This window comes from Tamandua tetradactyla, chromosome 10 (genome assembly GCF_023851605.1).
Source record: "Tamandua tetradactyla isolate mTamTet1 chromosome 10, mTamTet1.pri, whole genome shotgun sequence".
Taxonomy (NCBI): domain Eukaryota; kingdom Metazoa; phylum Chordata; class Mammalia; order Pilosa; family Myrmecophagidae; genus Tamandua; species Tamandua tetradactyla.
This window is the reverse complement of record NC_135336.1, coordinates 3,694,156-3,707,391: the sequence shown is the minus strand read 5'-3', so window position 1 is coordinate 3,707,391 and position 13,236 is coordinate 3,694,156. Positions and strand designations below refer to the sequence as shown.

General features: G+C 41.8%; 1 protein-coding gene across 1 annotated transcript in view; it reads left to right on the top strand.

The window, feature by feature from the left end:
- The window catches only part of C10H3orf70 (chromosome 10 C3orf70 homolog), a 109,612-nt gene extending 97,323 nt beyond the window's left edge, over positions 1 to 12,289 (top strand). The window contains exon 2 of the mRNA XM_077117774.1: positions 6,896 to 12,289. Within this exon, the coding sequence (XP_076973889.1) occupies positions 6,896 to 7,452 (557 nt within the window). The 3' untranslated portion in view covers positions 7,453 to 12,289. The remainder of the gene's footprint in view (positions 1 to 6,895) is intronic.
- Positions 12,290 to 13,236: the final 947 nt, after the last annotated feature.

Genomic DNA, 13,236 nt, shown 5'->3' with positions numbered 1-13,236 from the left:
GCAATAATCACCAGCCACTGAAATTCTAATTTCCAGCAAGGGACATTTTGGCAGTTCTTTGAATAGGATTACTACTTCCATGGAATGATTCTCTATGGCTCATGGTGCACAAATTTAAATTTGATAACTTGATTCTACCCTCTCAATTATCATTTCTTTTCCAAAAGACGTTGTGGCAGAGTAGTCTTCCAGCCTACTTTCTTGCCTATAGAAAGTTGCAGATTTGATAGCCTCTTCATTTTATGCTGCTTCTCGATCTTTTCAGTCCAGTCCAGTCCAACTTCTGTTAAAACTGTATGGATCACTTATGTATCTAATTGGGATCACTCCATTAGACAAAAGCCACACCCTACAACCTCTTAACAGTAAGCCCTTTTGTTCTTGGGCTTCTGTTAGGACTGCAGACATACAATCACCTTAAGCTTCTTAGAAGTCCTTAGATCTCTCTGAGATCTTTACAAAGAGTTTTACAATCACACCCTTAGCTTAATCTTTGGACCATATTTTCTTGACAGTGTCCCAGATAGGATCTCTGCCTGAAAGCTAATCCTTAACTTCAGCCATTCCTTAATTTTTGCCATCTGGAGAGGCTGGAAATTTTCAACCCAAACAAGTCTAGGGTCTTATGTTTAACTGTTCTTTATCTCTTATCTCTTCTCGTACATTTTACTATAAGTAACAAGAAGATCCTTAGCTAGATTATCCAGTTTGTTATGTATGATTTACACTTTCCACATTACTAGAGGTGACAATGTTCCTGGACTTTCTGCCAGTATATATCAAGGGCCATCTTTCCTCTAGTTTTCAATAGTATTTTCTTCACAGTCCTTTAAACCAGAGATTGGCAGTTTTTTTCTGTAAAGACCCAGATAAGTAGATATTTTGGGATTTGTGGATCAAAATGGTCCCTGTGGCATATCCTTCTCCTTGTTTTTTTTTTTGTCTTACAACCCTTCAAAAAATATAAAAACCATTCTTAGTTCACAGGCTGTAAAAAGGAGACCATGTAGGGTGTAGTTTGCCAGTCTCTACCTTAAGCCTTCTTCAAGGGCCAGCAGGCTTCTGCTGATGTTGTCGCGTTTCTTTAGTCTTTCTCTCACCCTCCTCTTAAGGCTCTTATAGCTTCTGGTCACAGTTTCATCTCAAAGCTACTCCTACATTTTTTTTATTAAAACAGTTTTATTCACACACTGTAAGTTGGTCCAGTGTGTACAGTCAGTGGCTCTTGGTATAATCACAGAATTGTGCATTCATCATCACAATCAATTTGAGAATATTTTTATATCCAAGACCCTTTAAAATCCCCTAGTATTGACACTTAGCATTGGTATGGTACCTGTGTTACAACTGATGATGGAATATTATAATATTTGTTAACTATAGTCCATAGTTTGCATTAGTTGTGTTTCCCCCTATGTACTATTATCAACTCCATGTAATAGTGATATACATTTGTTCTAATTCATGGAAGAATATTCTTATTTTTGGACTATTAGCCAGTCATCATCCACCACAGGCTCATTGTGTTATACAGCCCAGGTTTTATCCTCTAGCTTTCCTTCTAGTGACATATATGACCCTAAACTTCCCTTTTCAACCACAATCACGCCCATAATTCACTTCTGTTAATTGTACTCACAATAATATGCTACTGTTACCTCTATCCATTTCCAAACATCTAGAATCAACTTCATTAAAAATCCTGCACAAATTATGCATCAGCTCCCCCTTCTGTATTCTCATTCTGTCTCCTGGTGCCCTCTACTCTGGATTCTAACTCCATGGGTTTGCTCATTATAATTAGTTCAATTAGTGAGAAAGTACAGTATTTGTCCTTTCATATCTGGCTTATTTCATTCAACATACGTCCTCCAGGTTCATCCAGTTGTTGCATGTATCAGGACTTCATTCCTTCTCACAACCGAATAATATGCTGTCGCCTGTATAGATCACACTTGGTTTATCCATTCATCGGTTCATAGACACTCGGGCAATTGTGAGTAACGCTGCCGTGCACATTGGTGTGCAAGTGTCTGTTCGTGTCCCTGCTGTTTCAGTTCTTCTGCCACTCATAATTTTTAAGTTTTTGTTACAGCAGCACCCCACTTCCAGAGAGCAAAGTCTGCACAATAATTTCTTATTGCTGCAAAGAAATTGCCCCCAAACTTAATGGCATAAGACGACAATGGCAGCTTTTCATTGTGTGGTTTCTATGGTCAGGAATCAGGGAGCGGCTGGGCTGGGCTCTTCTGCTCGGTGTCTCTTATGGGTGTTTTGGGACTTGTCATCTGAAAGCTTGACTAGCGCAGGGAGAGCCACGCCCAGCAGGCTCACCCACACGTTGGCGTGATGTCCTGACTGCTGGCCTGAGGCAGAGATCCTCACCATGTGACCCCTTCCTTAGCCCTGCGCACGCCTGCCTTCTCCCAGTTAGCCGTGCAAGAGACCAAGGCAGAAGCTGTACTGCCTTTTGGAATTTAACCTTCACAAGTCATGAGTTGTCACATCTTTTGTATTCTTTTGGTCACACTGGTCAGCCCTGATTTAATAGGGGTGTGGGTTCCACAAACACATGAATATCAGAAAGTGAGGCTCATTGGTGTGTGTGTGTGTGTGTGAGTGTGCATGTGTGTGCATCTTGTGGGCTTTTAGCATACACTGTGACCTGGCAGGTTACCACACCCCTCTGCCTTATTTTCTTTTTCTGTAAAATTGAGATAATAGTAACTACTTCCAAGGGTTTGTTGTGAGGATTAAAGTGCTAGTTAGTTAGAGTTAATAGTACATAGTATTTAGTAAGGGATCTGTTAAGTGCTGGCTTTTATTACAGTTGTTTCCTGCAGTGTTCTGCAATTTTTCACCATGAGCTCATTTCAAGTGGCGCTTGTTTTTCACGTAGTAATTCTATGAGGTACAAGTTGTCGAAATGACCCTCCTGAGCATTTTTACGTTTTCCTTTGCCAGACACTTCATGGGTATTGATAGTCCAGGGCCATTTGTTTTTTTAGTGTTGCTGTTTGGGATGCAGCATAAATTCAAAGTCCAAATGCTCATGAGACACGGACCTGAGACTTTTATTTTTCAGGAGAGACTTTATTTCATCTGAGTAGAGACAGGATTCCTTGTTGTCCTCTTAGGCTAAAGGTGGAATTTTCTCTTCTCCTTTTACTGGGGTTGCAGCTTCCAGCGGCCCTGGTCCCGTATTGGTGTCTCAGTGCAGCGTCCTGCTTTGGTGCAGGTGAAGGCGGTGGCCTCCAGGCCTGGGTGGACGTTGCACCCGAGCCAGCCCTTAGCCGCACCAGTATCCGCGAGCTGCCACAGCAGCAGTTTGCGTGCTTGTCATGCTCCTTTTGTTCGGTTTCTTGCAACTCAGGATTCTGTTTTCTTTCTTGCAAAATCACAAGAGAGTTGCAGAGTAAAAGGGAGGAGAGAGGAGAGAAATGGAGGAAGGGGAGAATAGGAATATTGATGATTTAATTATATTCCATCCAGCATTTCTAGGCATTTGGATCAAGAAGGGTTTTACTGTAGCTTAGTAGAGCACTTACTAAGAACCACTGCTTAACCTCTTCCTGTTTGTTCCTTCATCTGTAAAGGAAAGCTTATAATGCCTAGTTATATGGTATTGGTGAGGATTGGGGTGGGTGATCCCCATAAAATGCTTGATATAGGGCCTAGCACATAGTTAATGCTCAGAAAGGGGGAGGATTAGACCATCTCTCTCCGACTTCTTTCCACCCTCTTCCCTATTTAGAACCTTCTTTTTCTCCCTCCATTTTGCTCTTCTCCAAGCCCTGACTGTCTTCTCCTCTTAGAGATTTAAATTTTCAAAGTTCTCATCCATTTATTTCTTTAAATAACACAGTAAACCCTTAATTAAGAGGACTGCTCAGAGAATGTGTGTGGTGGTTATTGAATTTCCTGATTGAATGGCCTTGTTTCAATCCTGGCTATTTCAGAAGTGTACTAGTTCATTTTATTCTCTTAGTAATTCCAGCACAGTGGACATAATTGAAGCTCTCTGTTAATTCAGGATCTTGCAATGCTTCAGGGTCTTTATTGTGAACAAATGGACTCACAGCACAGAATACAGTAGGGGTTGAAGTTATTGGAGACTGGACCAAAGTACTGACTCCTCTGGACTCTTTCTTCAAAACTAAATCCTTCATATAAGTTTGTTTTATTATTTATATGTTTACAAGCAAATCAAACTATAGTATCATTGTATAAAAATAATTGATATTTGAAAGATACTTATTAAATTTTATTCTCTGGTGTGTACTGTTTTTTTCTTCTCTGCCTTCCTGTTTACACATATTTATCCTCCATATCGCCAGCCCACAGGCTGTCACCGTAGCTCTGAGTAAGCACATTTTATAGGTAGAAGGAAGGAAGTGGAATCTGGAATTCAGTACACATCTTCCTTTCCCAGCTGCATTTCTCCTTCTTCTGTTACACTTCAAGGAAGAAAAAACTAATTGGAGGGGAGGGGACTAGAGAAGGAAGGAGGTAGAAGAATTGAGAACAGAGAAAGTGAAGAAGTTGTGAAGCAGGGCAAAGGAGGGGAAGGAAAAGAGGAAGGTGGCTAGAGAACCCCAACGTCAGACTTCAGCCGTTTCCTCCATCTTTGGACTATATATAGCCTTGGTCCCTCTGGACCTCTGAGATCTGGGACTGAGAATGTTTCCTGGAAGACAGGAATCAACTGCCAGGATCATCTGACTGTGACAAGTGACTAAGGGGACTGTGACAGCTTAATCACAGAGTGCTTACTATCCTCAGTTTTCCTGAACTCAGTAACCACAGAACCTGCCAAGAGTAGAAAGGACTGAACCTCTGGTCCTGACATTTTGTTCACTGTTTGTCCCGTAGGTCCTCAGAGTCCCTTCTATGTCCCTTGCCCCGTGGGAGGATAATGCCTGTAACATCTGGAGGCAGAGTCCACACAAGACCAAACTTCCGGCTCTTACCTAATGTCCACTTTGCCTTATTGGTAGTGATTCCCCTCTTTCCTTCTCACAGAGAAATGAAGACACCCAAAATATTTTAAACACAGTTCCGCAGGGAGGTATGACCAGGTTCTTCTAACTTGCACTTTTATCAGACCATAGATTTTGATGATAGATGTCCAGCTTGGAAGCAGGTGTAGGAACACAACCCCTTAATTTTAGATATACTTTTTCTATATATATTTAAAATTATTAAATATAATTTAATATTGTATTATTCCATACTCCATAATGAAGTGGTATTCCATAACGAAGATCATTTTAGGGTAACTTAGTTACAAAGAATTTGTGCAGCTAAGCCTGCTTTTGTACAAGGAGCAGAAGTAAAGAACACAAGTGGGCTTGCTCAAGCTTAACAGATTCCCGATATTGCACTGTTGGTGTCATAGTTGGCTGCTCTGATCTGAAGCTGCTGTTCTTCCCTGGGTTAATGAACTTATTTAAAAACCTGAGACAGTTTTCCTTACAGATGTGATCCCTATCCTAGAAAAATTTGCAATCTGACCCAGAAACAGGAGCAGGTGTCACGCAGGAGGAGTAATTTGCCTGCAAATGGTTGCTCAGGAGACTCCCACAGAGCAGCCAGTGGTTCTCTCCTGGGCGCATCTGATAGGGTGACATCTGATAAGGTCTAAACACGTTTGTGACTGTCACTGCCAGCAGGTGCCCTGCTCCTGCTTTAGTGGGCAGTGAGCCAGGGATGCTGCTGCTTGTCCTTCCAGGCACAGGGCGGCCTCCCATGCGAAGAATTGTCTGTCCAAAATGTCAGTATTGCTGAGGTTGAGAAACCCTTCACAGTATTTGCAGAAGATACAGCATGGACTGATTGGTAAATCAGGACTCAACTTGGAAAAGTCCAAGATGACACCGACAGTGGTGGCTCCTGGTAGTCCCTGGGATCTTCAGGTTGTCGCCCCCCCTCCCCAATCTTTATTTCGAAATCAGCTTAGACTTACAGACTTGGTAATTTTCATCTCTGTTTTCTTAGCACTTTGCACATGGGAGGCTTTGCTAACAGTTTGATGAATGAAGTAAAAGAGAATAAGGAAAGGGACACATGAGGAGCAGATCCATTGAGGCTTCACTGTCATATTAACCATGGGAGAACCAGTTGAGAGGGCAGAGTAGGAGGGAAAGCTTGGTCTCCTCAGAACATCCTGCTTCTTCCTGGGCCTTTGATTCTGCTTGCTGAGTGCCACTGGTGGGGGGGGGGGCACTGCCTCCTGCTTTGGCCACTGATGGGGGTCCTGAGAGGTGTCATCTCAGTCTAGCTCTAGCTGAGCACGTTTGCGCTGCAGGGTGCTGTGGGGATGCAGATACTGGGAATGTCCAGAACGAATCCTATAGGCCATTATCTATTTAAAAAACAAACACACACATTGATTATAAACAGAAATTTAGAAAGTGGGAGTCTTCCATAATCCTGATAATGAATTAGTGCATATTCCTCCAATGTGTAAATGTATATATTAGCATATTATTAAAGATAAAAATGCAATAACTTTATAGTATATGTTAGTGTTTTACAACTTGTACTTTTACCATACCATATTGTGGGTATTCTTTGCTCTAGTATGATGGGTTAATCATTTAAAATTGTCTATAGAATAAGTATTACAGTAGCCACCCCACCTACTTCCAGGACATTAAAAAGACTCAAATATAAATTAAGATTTGTAAAGTGTGTCTCAGATGAAATTTGTTATATACGTGCTCTTTTTTTTATTATAACAATGTTGAACAATGCTATTACTAGTTTCTTTTGAAGTGTTATGAAATATTTTCAAAACATTCTGAGTCTTCAGAGAGAAGCCACTAATTGCTATGTTAATATAGCTTGTGTAATATGCTCAGATTTCATCTGTCTTTTTTTATGTTTCCTGTAGGCAAATATGTGTATCAGCCCATGACCCCCGTGGAACAGCTTCCAAGCACCGAGATTCCTGCTCAGCCTTGGGAACCCACAAACACCATTCAGATCTCAGTCTCACTCACTGAACACTTTTTGAAATTTGCATCCGTCTTCCAGCCTCCCCTTCCCCCTGACTCACCCAGGTACTGTATGATCTCAGACCTCTTCATTGACAACTATCAGGTCAAATGTATTAACGGGAAGATGTGTTATGTGCAGAAGCAGCCCCCGCCACATTCCCACAAAATGAGCCCCGAGGAGGTCTCTGCACACAATGCCTTAATTTCAAAAGAGAGCAATACACCAAAAATAGATCACTGCGCCTCCCCCTCAAGTTCTGAGGACTCCGGGATCAATGCAATCGGGGCTCACTATGTGGAATCGTGCGATGAGGACACAGAAGAAGGAGCAGAACTGAGTTCAGAGGAAGATTACAGTCCAGAGAGCAGCTGGGAACCGGACGAGTGCACCCTTCTGTCCCCCTCACAGTCGGATCTGGAGGTGATTGAAACAATAGAAACCACCGTGTGAGAGACCTGGCAAAGCCACAGCCTCTGATCCATACTGAGCTTTGTACTTTTGTCTGATGGATCCCTTTTTTTTCCCAATGCAGTTGATATTTTCTACCCCCCCTCTAACAACCATAGCAATTCAGTGGTCTGCTGATTAGCTTCACTCTTTAAATTAGTCTTATATCTAAGACATTCTTTTTATTATGCGGTTTTCTTTTGTATCTTGACTTACTTTCTATGTAGCATCTGGCGTCATGAGTTGTGGCCCAGCCTTAATTTCACTGGAAACTTTGCAAGCAATGAAGTGGTAACTACAGAATGTCATGGATCAGATTGAGGAGCTTCCCAGAGTGAAGGAGACAGTATTTTCTTAAGAACCAGACCTTCACTGGAAAACTCTTGGCACTCCTTCGGTGTACTGACCCCTCTCCTGTGAGTCTCACTTGGGCATCAGTGGTGGGGGCAGGTGTGCCATGGATACATCATCCTTCCCTCCCCTGCCCCACCTCCCCACCTCCCCACCTCTCCGCCTTCTGTACCGAGTCTGGGTCAGGGCAGGTCCAGTGCTCCTCGGCTTGCTGCTGGGAGGTCGCTGGAGGCCAGCCCTTCCCCTGGCCATGACCAGTGTCTGCACAAACTTCCATGCCTTGGGGTGGAGCTAGACCTTCACCTGGAGAGATGATGTCTTCAAGTTCATGCTCAGTCTCGCTTCAGCTGAGCACCTTTGTGCTGCTGGGTGCTGCAGGGATGCAGAACAGTAAGACCCTGTTCCTGCCCCGAAGGGGCCCACAGCCCAATAGAGGAGGTGATGGCACCCACGAGGCGCTGGAACCCAGGGGAAGAAAAGACGGACTCAGCCTGGGTTGGCTGGGGAAGGGGCTTGCAGCACTTCAGCCGGTCTTTTAGATGGGTTCTCCAACATTTTCCCTGCGTTTCTTAATAGTTCTTCAAATCTGGAGAAACTTTTAGGAAGTCATATAGGTATTATGTATAGGAGGCAGCCACATCTGAAATCTTAAAAAAAAAAAAAAAAAAAAAATCATTGATAGTTTTAGTTAGCATGGAAATGCTAAAGAAAGCAGTCCTTTAGGGATTAGGAATGAATCTAATAGGTTTGATTAATTCTGCTTCATTTGGTTGTATGAAGCATTAGAATGGTTTAGATGAGAAATGGATTAGAATTCAATATGATGCATGGATTTTTTTATGCAAATGCAAAGTGGTTGAAATAGATCACTGCTAAGTCAGGAGAAAATACTTTGTGTAATTTCCATTCCCTTTACTACAGTAATGTTCACATGTGCTGTATCTGTTGTCTTCTTTCACATACACACGATAGTAATTCTAAATTCTTCCTCTTTCTTCAGAATTTTCTTCCTAATCTCTGTTTACACCAGGTATTCCCATGTGAACTGGTTATCTGCCATTTCTCCAAATCTTCTGTGAGGCAAGTTAAGAATCCAGGAAATTTAAAATATGGCCTAATGAAACTAGAACTATCAAAGCTGAAGACAGGAAATATTTCTAATATTCGATTCGAATATGCCCGTGAGCGTGTAACATTCCCGACTCCTGCTCTGTCTGCATCATGGCATGTTTTTTCTATTTTCTGTCACATTGGTTTGTCTTTCGGTAAGTCAGGAGAGACCTGTTGGCTCTTCCCTGAAGCCTCCATTTGGCACTCTTCACCAACCACTCAAGGGGGAATCTGCTTTCCTAGTTGTGTGCATAGTTCAAGTGATTTTTATAAGAAATTTTCGTTAGGCTTAGGTACCAAAAACATCCTTAGGTTTAGAAGGCAGAGTATGCATTTTCCGTTGAAAACTGCGATAGTTAAAACTTTCTATGCTAGATGAGAATGCAGCTTAAACTTCCCACGTACTGCAATTTAAAGGCTCAACATGTCACACAAGAAGGCGGTTAGAGGAGCTCAGGAATGACAAGGCACAAGGTTCCACAGGCTGGGCAGGGCGACACAGCTTCACCTCCCTGGCCGGGTGCGGCCCAGGTGGCCACGGAACACCTGATGTCGCCACCTGAGGGCTCACACTTGCCTTGGGGTAGGGGGCAGCGGAAGGCGGGCACAGAAGTGCCACCTGTGAGCCCCGTGTCCGTGGACTCAGCGTCTGATGGCAGCCCTAGGGCCTGTCTACGCCGTCTGCTGTGGGTGAGCTCTTTCTCTCCTGGGTGGGCTTCTTTCTCTACGCTGCTCCTGCCAGCTTTCCTCTCCACCCAGTCAGCTAACGGGCGTTAGCACTGAGTCTCTGAAGCCGAGGCAATCCATGGTTGTGGGTCCTTGGGTCGCGAGCTAGAGTAAGGGTTAGGGTTGGCTCTTAATCAGTAGTGGCTACGATGTTCGCCTTGGTTCCTGGTTTTTAAACTCCTAAACTGCCATTCAGATTACTCACGATTTTAACAGAACTTTCGGATTTAATAATGGTTAATAATCACTTTAAATATTTGCACAGTCTCTTTATACTCGAAAGCTCACTAAGTTTCACTTGCTACTATATATTTTATAGAATTGGAGATGTCCCATTGGATTCTAAATATCAAATTCTCCTGGATCTCAAAACAGCCTTTTCTAAATAAGCACAAGCAAGATTTTTTTTTGTCTTAGCATTTCAATATTAATAATTCCCTGAAAATCATATGTGATCGAACCAGAATGATTTCTTTATGCTTGCATTCCAAAAACAACTGATAAGGATATAGAAATGTATAGTTGCAACTTAAATTCTAGGTCTTGTCTTTTCTGTGTTATATGAGAAAATGTCTCTGTAATCCTGACATAAGGCTAATCTGTATAGCCATATTTATAGGCACTTTAGAAAATGTTTAGACTGAAACATGTACTATAGACATTGAACAGTCATATTAGATAGGCTTTTGATTAATACTTGTACATGGAAAGATAAGAAAGCTTTATAATTTGGACTTAGTAGTATGCTTAATCGGAACAGTAGGTTGGGCTGCATGGATGGATCTTTGGGGTTTTGTGGAGACCTGATATGATACAGTTCCCACTTTTTGAAAATTGATATAAAAGCTGTTAGGTAGGAGATACAAAATAAATGCGTGGAATTCAGCTTTCTTATCTAAAATTTATTTTAGAATTTTCAACAATTCCAAATATATTCATAACTTTTCTAAGAAATGACAAAGCAATTAAATGCTTTTGTGGTTGATAGCTATTTGGTACATTAAAAAATAAGGCTTTAGGATCAAATCTGGTTATTTTTTTTTTTACTTTTTCAAGATTTGAAATGAGAATTTGAGGAAATCCCTGAAGAAAAACAGTTGCTTTTCCGGAAAGACACGTCTTAGTTTAAGGCAATACAATACAAAATAAAATAAAACAAAACCACCAAAACAAAAACTTAAAACCATGTAGTTTTCCTGAAATATATTTTGGATTTAATCTGGGGTGTGATTTTATCTTTGGAGTGGTGGTTTTATTTATTAACCTCCATTTCCTGCCTATTTGGAATATTAAGATTCTTTTGGAACAGACTGTAACACTCACTCTTATGCAAATTTGATTATCTGCTGGTAATAGGATGCACCCAGATAATTAGAAACATATCAGAGCACCCAGACAAGTGTGGCATTATAAATACTAGCCTAGGAGAAAAGCACAAGTTAAACAAAACACCATTTTACAGCTAGCTCGTGATTATTCTCACATCTTCCTTGGAGAATTTTATTGGCATGTTTTGGCTTTTTACATGAGGAAGACAAAAATTTAACAGTTTTCTTTCCTGCCCCATCCTCCAGAGAAAGTGTGAACCAGAATTAAGGAGGTCAGTTATATTTTCAGCTTTTCAGTAATATGAGATGGCACAGTGTCTCTTCCCGTTGGGAAAGAGGGAAGAGGAGCGAAGCCCTGTGGGAGTTTCACTCATTTTGATTAGTACTGTGAATTTCAGGAACGCATTTCTCACATCTAAACATAAGTACAAAAGCACTTCTCAGAATTAATTTTGGAATTAGTCATCATTTAAAAATGTTATAGCCATCGCTCTATTTTGTTATATGAGTAATTGTGAGTTGGCTTATTAGAAAAGGACAATATTTCAGTTAGTGCTATTTCTTTCCTCTGTTAAAATTGAAGCAGTACTCTCTTTTAATAGTCTGAACTTGTCTGTGAGTGAATCATCTTTAGAGGTTTTAATATTGAGCTTCCATATCATTATTGTGTTGGTATACACTTTTCAAAGCTGTTCGTACCTTGCAATATTCACTTACTGTGCTTTTTTTTAAAAAACCTGTCTATTTTAAAGTTTTAAGCACAATGTTGACTCTTCTGTAATTTCCTAAAATTATATTCTGTTTCTTACAGACAGCTCAACTTACCCTTGTGTATAATACTTTAGGAAAATACTAACTTGTAAAATAAATGTGACTTTTTTTCTTTTGTACCAGCACAAATCTGATATTTTGGAGTGTGAAATATTTTTACCCATTGAAGATGTTCTGTCTGATTTCAGGAACAACATAATGTGAGTGAAAAACAAAATGACCACATTTGCAAAATATGAAACATCTATACTGAATACTTACTTTGCGCTAGGACGTAAGCGAAAATTTACATCCATTATCTCATTTAAACTCAAACATTCTGAGGTGCAGGTAAAATATTATCCAGAATTTACAGAAAGATATTGAAATTTGAAGGGACTGAGTGAGTAATTGCCTAAAGGCACTTGGTTTAGGGGAAAGCTGAGCTTCAAATCAGGTCTCTCTCCAAAGCTGTGCTTAACCAGTGGCTGTGCCCAGGCCTCTGGGCAGTGGGATCAAGGTCTGAAAATTAAAAACAATCCTTTAAAAAAAAAAAAAAAGTCAATCCAAGAAAAGAGGCTGTGTGGACGGGGGGGGGAGTGGGGAGGAGCTCTCAGAAGGAAACAGTGGGTGTGGGGCCCGTGGCTTGTGGGACCCCCAGTGGTGGCGGTGGGGGCATGGTCACAGCTTCATTGGCTGCCCTTGGGGTAGTTAGGACACCTGTTTTTGCTATTTTTGATTTCCTTCCAGTTTTTACTTTGGATACTGTGGAGGTGGGAAAGTGTGAGGGAAAGGAAACAGTCATACTCAGCTGGGTTTTTTTGGGGGGTGGGGTGGGGTCTCCATTTATCTTATCACAGGGAAAACCAGAAGAGGGAAAAGACCTGCAGGCAGTTTGTGTGCTCTCCTGTGCACGCACTCTGGCTCTTTCTTAACTGAGAAGACGGCGGCAGACCCGAATCCTCTTATTTTCCTTGTCATTCCAGCAGTTTGCCTGCCTGGGATGTTTGGAACCGCAAATTGGAAGCCCAGGAGAAGCTGCGGCATTTGGGTCCTTTCTAGCAAACCAGCTCTTGGAAAGCTAGACCCATGTGCAAGAGTACAATGGAAGCCCTCAGGCCATATGTCTAAATATTTTAAAGTTGCTAAAATATCAGGCTAACACAGATCTCCATTATTCTCCAACCTTGGCAATTATGCCTTCATAGTGGAAGACAAGGCTCAAATTTAGAATTTTAGGACTTAGCAGAGTTCCTTGCTAGCGTGCGGCAGTGTACAGAGGTCGGACCCTGGCCCATGGCTGTACCTTTTCTGACCTCTGAGTTCATGCTGCATCGGTGCAAACCCTAAGCTGCACATTCACCTCCTTCCCCCTAACAGCTGACCCCCGCCACATGTGGGATCTTGGACTGGCCTGCCCTAAGCATGGGCTCAGGTCCTGAATGTGGGCCCGTGGCTGTTTAGGCAGGGAGGGCCTGGGTTCCAGGGACCCGGAGCATGGTCTGGGAGAGGGCTGGGAGCT